Source organism: Rhipicephalus sanguineus, chromosome 5 (genome assembly GCF_013339695.2).
Source record: "Rhipicephalus sanguineus isolate Rsan-2018 chromosome 5, BIME_Rsan_1.4, whole genome shotgun sequence".
NCBI classification, from domain to species: Eukaryota; Metazoa; Arthropoda; class Arachnida; order Ixodida; family Ixodidae; genus Rhipicephalus; species Rhipicephalus sanguineus.
This window is the reverse complement of record NC_051180.1, coordinates 207,794,402-207,798,134: the sequence shown is the minus strand read 5'-3', so window position 1 is coordinate 207,798,134 and position 3,733 is coordinate 207,794,402. Positions and strand designations below refer to the sequence as shown.

General features: G+C 50.4%; 1 protein-coding gene across 1 annotated transcript; it reads right to left on the bottom strand.

The window, feature by feature from the left end:
* Positions 1-327: 327 nt before the first annotated feature.
* On the bottom strand, positions 328-3,306 carry LOC119395199 (uncharacterized). The gene is made up of 3 exons (XM_037662477.1): positions 2,298-3,306; positions 2,095-2,195; positions 328-684 (listed from the first exon to the last, which is right to left on the bottom strand). The coding sequence occupies exons 1-3, from the start codon at positions 3,304-3,306 to the stop codon at positions 328-330; spliced, it is 1,467 nt and encodes a 488-aa protein (XP_037518405.1).
* Positions 3,307-3,733: the final 427 nt, after the last annotated feature.

Below are 3,733 nucleotides of genomic sequence, written 5' to 3'. Positions count from 1 at the left end.
GAGCTTGTACAATTTCTGTACTGGCTTTCTTAAAAACTTTCCGTCTTGGGCTTTCACTCGGCAAGCTCGGATTATGCCATCTTGACCCGGGTAAACGTCTGTGACTCGCCCAAGGGGCCAAACACCTCGAGAAATGCCAGGCTCTTCGATGATTACCACATCATCTACTCGTAGACAGCTGCTGGGATGTGCAGGGTATAGGTGAAGTGCCCGCAGTTCTAGCAAATACTCTTTTTTCCATCGCATCCACAGGTGACCTATAAGCTTCTGTCTGTGTCTCAACTTCTTGCTGATGTCACTTCGAGTAGTCTGAGAACTTATAGCATCTTAGTCATTGTTGGGCCGCTCTGGAGAATCTAACAAGGAAGGTCCAACAAGAAAATGCGCCGGACATATCGGAGAAGGCTCTTTGGCGTCCGTGTACGTGTAGGTCAATGGTCTTGAGTTAACAACTGCTTCAACCTCCAGTAGCATCGTCTCGGTTTGTTCGCTGGTGAGTTTGCTCTTTCCCATCACCTTGCGCAACGATGACTTCACTGTTCGGACAAGCCTCTCCCACCAACCACCCCACCAAGGTGCACCCGGAACGATAAACTTCCATTCGATGCGATGGGTCAGTAGGAAAGACGCGAACGGAGAGCTCTTCACGACATTCCAGATGTTCCTGAGGTCCCGTGATGCTCTCTTAAAGGCAAGAGCGTTGTAGGAGTACAGTGTTGCTGGTACCCCTCTGCGAGCCAGAAACCGGCGGAACGCTAGTAAGAAAGCGCTTGTCGAGACCGCACTCGTCAGTTCAAGGTGTACTGCTCTCGTCGTCGCACAGGTGAACAGCAGGATGTAAGCTTTCGATGCATCACCATGTAGCTCCTGTTGCTTTATATATAGTGGACCTGCAAAGTCCAATCCCGTTACATCAAACGGTCGTGACGAGAGAAGCCGGTCCTCAGGCATCGGCGCATATTGTACGTTTCCAGGTTTCATGTGGTACCTTCGGCAGAGGAAGCAAGCATTAATGATTCGTTTAACTTCTTGTCGAGCGCGGATAATCCAATAACGCTGTCGTATTTGCATCATAGTGCTTGCCACACCACCATGCAAAGCTCTGCAGTGAGCCTCTGTCACTACCAAAGCCGTGAAGGGATGCCTCTGTGGTAGTATGACCGGATGCTTTTCGTCATACGTAGCGTCGATTCTTTCAAGTCGTCCGCCAAGCCGAAGCTGTGTGCTTTGGTCCAAGAAAGGGTGAAGATCGAGCAGCTTGGAGTGTTTTGAGAGAGTGTCTCCAAGTTGAAGCTGTTCGACGTCCTTCGCGAATACTTCGAGTTGAACTCGTTGTGCCCAAAACCTCTCAGCCTTGCATAGCTCCAGTGTCGAAATTGTTTCGCTGAGCGATGTTTGAATACCACGGCATCGATCCACAAAGCGGAAGACCCAGGCGGTGACTCGCAGGAGCTTCTGCAGATTGTTGTGCTTGCTTAAATCAATCACAGGGTGTAATTTCCTGGATGATGCTTGAAGAAATACATGTTGCGTGTCAATCTCTGCCTCTTCGTTGATCGGTGTGCACTGGTTCGGTTCGGTAGGCCAGTTTGATTTCGGCTGGGACAACCATTCAGGTCCATACCACCAACAGCGACATGCACGTAGAGTCTTCAAAGGTATGCCCCTAGTCAGTACATCTGACGGGTTGTCTTCACCCGGGCAGTAGCGCCATAGCACTGGTTCAGTAGCTTTTGCTATTTCAGTCACTCTGTGTTTTACAAACTGACTCAACTTGCTATGGTCACCGCGGATCCAGCTCAATGTGATCATAGAGTCAGTCCACTTGACGCAGTGGAAATCGTTTGAATCCCATGATGAACAAATGTACTTTAGCAATCTGGCTCCCACTACCGCGGCCATAAGCTCGAGCTTTGGTAGTGTTAATGTCTTAATAGGTGCCACTCTTGACTTCGCTACTATCAGTGAAGTAGCCGAGTTCCCGGCTTCGTCGAATGCTCTCAAATAGGCACATGCTCCATAAGCCTTCAGGCTGGCGTCGACGAATGTATGCAGTTCAGCCTCTTTCACTGCTCCATGAAGCCCGTCTCTCACGCAGCGCGGAATCTTTATGTGGCCAAGCTGAATCACGTCCGCACACCAGGCTGTCCACTGCGTCTTGATCTCCTCGGGTAATTGATCATCCCAGGAACGGCCTAAAATCCAAAGGCGTTGAAACAAAAGCTTCGCTGTTACGGTGAAAGGCGATAGAATGCCAAGCGGGTCATAAATTCGAGAAGCAGTCTTTAGTAGAGTACGTTTCGTGTCGGGCTGGCCAACGACTAAATATTGTGCCACAGATTTGGAAGAAAACTTGAAGTAGTCCTTTTCTATATCCCATTGCATTCCCAAGACCGCAGCTGCTTCTCTGGATCCTCCTTCTACTTGCTCCTCCTGGTTGTCGAAAATGTTCTGCAGCTGATGGTTATTGGTCTTCCACTTTCTGAGGTTCATGCCTGCATCTCTCATGATTGCCTTTGACTGTTCATAGATGCGCAGACCTTCATGGAATGTTGTGGATGAGATTGTTTCGTCATCACCAATTGCTTGTACTTTTAGAATGTAGACCATGAGGCTGGAGTCGCAGTCCAGAAAGGCTTTTTGCTGACTGGGTCCTTGTAGCGTCCATCCAAACGCTGTGTCGATCGCTACCAGTCCTGGAACTTCTGCGCTCTTAACGATTTCTCCAGACATTACTTGCCAAAGATGGTCAGCTCCTATCAGCAAGCTGAGGCCATTTTCCGTCTCGGCGTCGAACTTCTTTTCGTCCGCGATGAATTTCCCTTCGAGCCGCAGGTTCTGAAGGAAGTGGCTGTCAGCTTTCGGGGAAGCAATGTCGTGACAAATAACTGGGACAACAATTGCACGCACTATGCGGGTGTTGGAAGAGTGCTGGCTGCGCAGGGGAACTTCTACAACCTTCCGTCTTTCCGCAGTACTTGGTGATGCGCAGCCAAACGTGTTCAGTGCAATGCGTGTTTCTCCCAGTACCTGCAGGTGTAACTTCCTGACGAGCTCTTCCGTGACGAAGGATCGCTGGCTGCCTCCGTCGAGAATCCCTCGGACATATCTTGAGCTGTTATCTTTCACGACAAAGGTGCGAAAGTTCTGCAAGTATACTTCTCTCTCATTTATCTCGCTCCCGCTCAATGAATCCTTGTCGCACATCATAACCGACTGTGATGACACCATTCCTACTGTACTTCCGGAGGCGTCCACTGGTCGAGGTGGCACTGCCATGTTCTTCCTGTAGTTAGGGTCGCACATGCTTGATGCGTGCCTCCCATGACAGCTCGAGCACGTGACTTTGACTTGGCAGGACCGTGCCTATGACCTCGTGACGTGCATCGATAGCAGCGGTTGTCCTTAGTCAGCATCTTTCTTATAAGTGACAGAGAGGTCGGCGTCGCAGGCGCGTGTGCCGTGCTTCTTCGATTTGCAGAAAAAACACTCGTTCCAGTTGCACGATGCGCTGTGTAGTACAGAAGCGGTGCTGGTGCTGCTGCCTCGAGTTCGCTGTGCACGGTCATCCACCGGTCGCTCTGCAAATGGCTTACACTGTTCCCGGCTTTCTAGTTCGACGCGTGTAAAGGTAAGCAGCTCCTTTAACTCTGCATCCGATGACGCAGCTGCAGCGGCTGGCTCGAAGACGTTTGCAGAAGACCCGCTTTCCCTTAACGCTTGACTGCGCTTT

Coding starts and splice junctions, on each gene's coding strand:
- LOC119395199 (XM_037662477.1), bottom strand. CDS start 3,306: ATGTGCGACCCTAACTACAGGAAGAACATGGCAGTGCCACCTCGACCA. Junction 2,196..2,297: donor TGGCCAGCCCGACACGAAAC/GTACTCTACTAA, acceptor TTTGGATTTTAG/GCCGTTCCTGGGATGATCAA. Junction 685..2,094: donor ACATAAAGATTCCGCGCTGC/GTGAGAGACGGG, acceptor CTTGCCTTTAAG/AGAGCATCACGGGACCTCAG.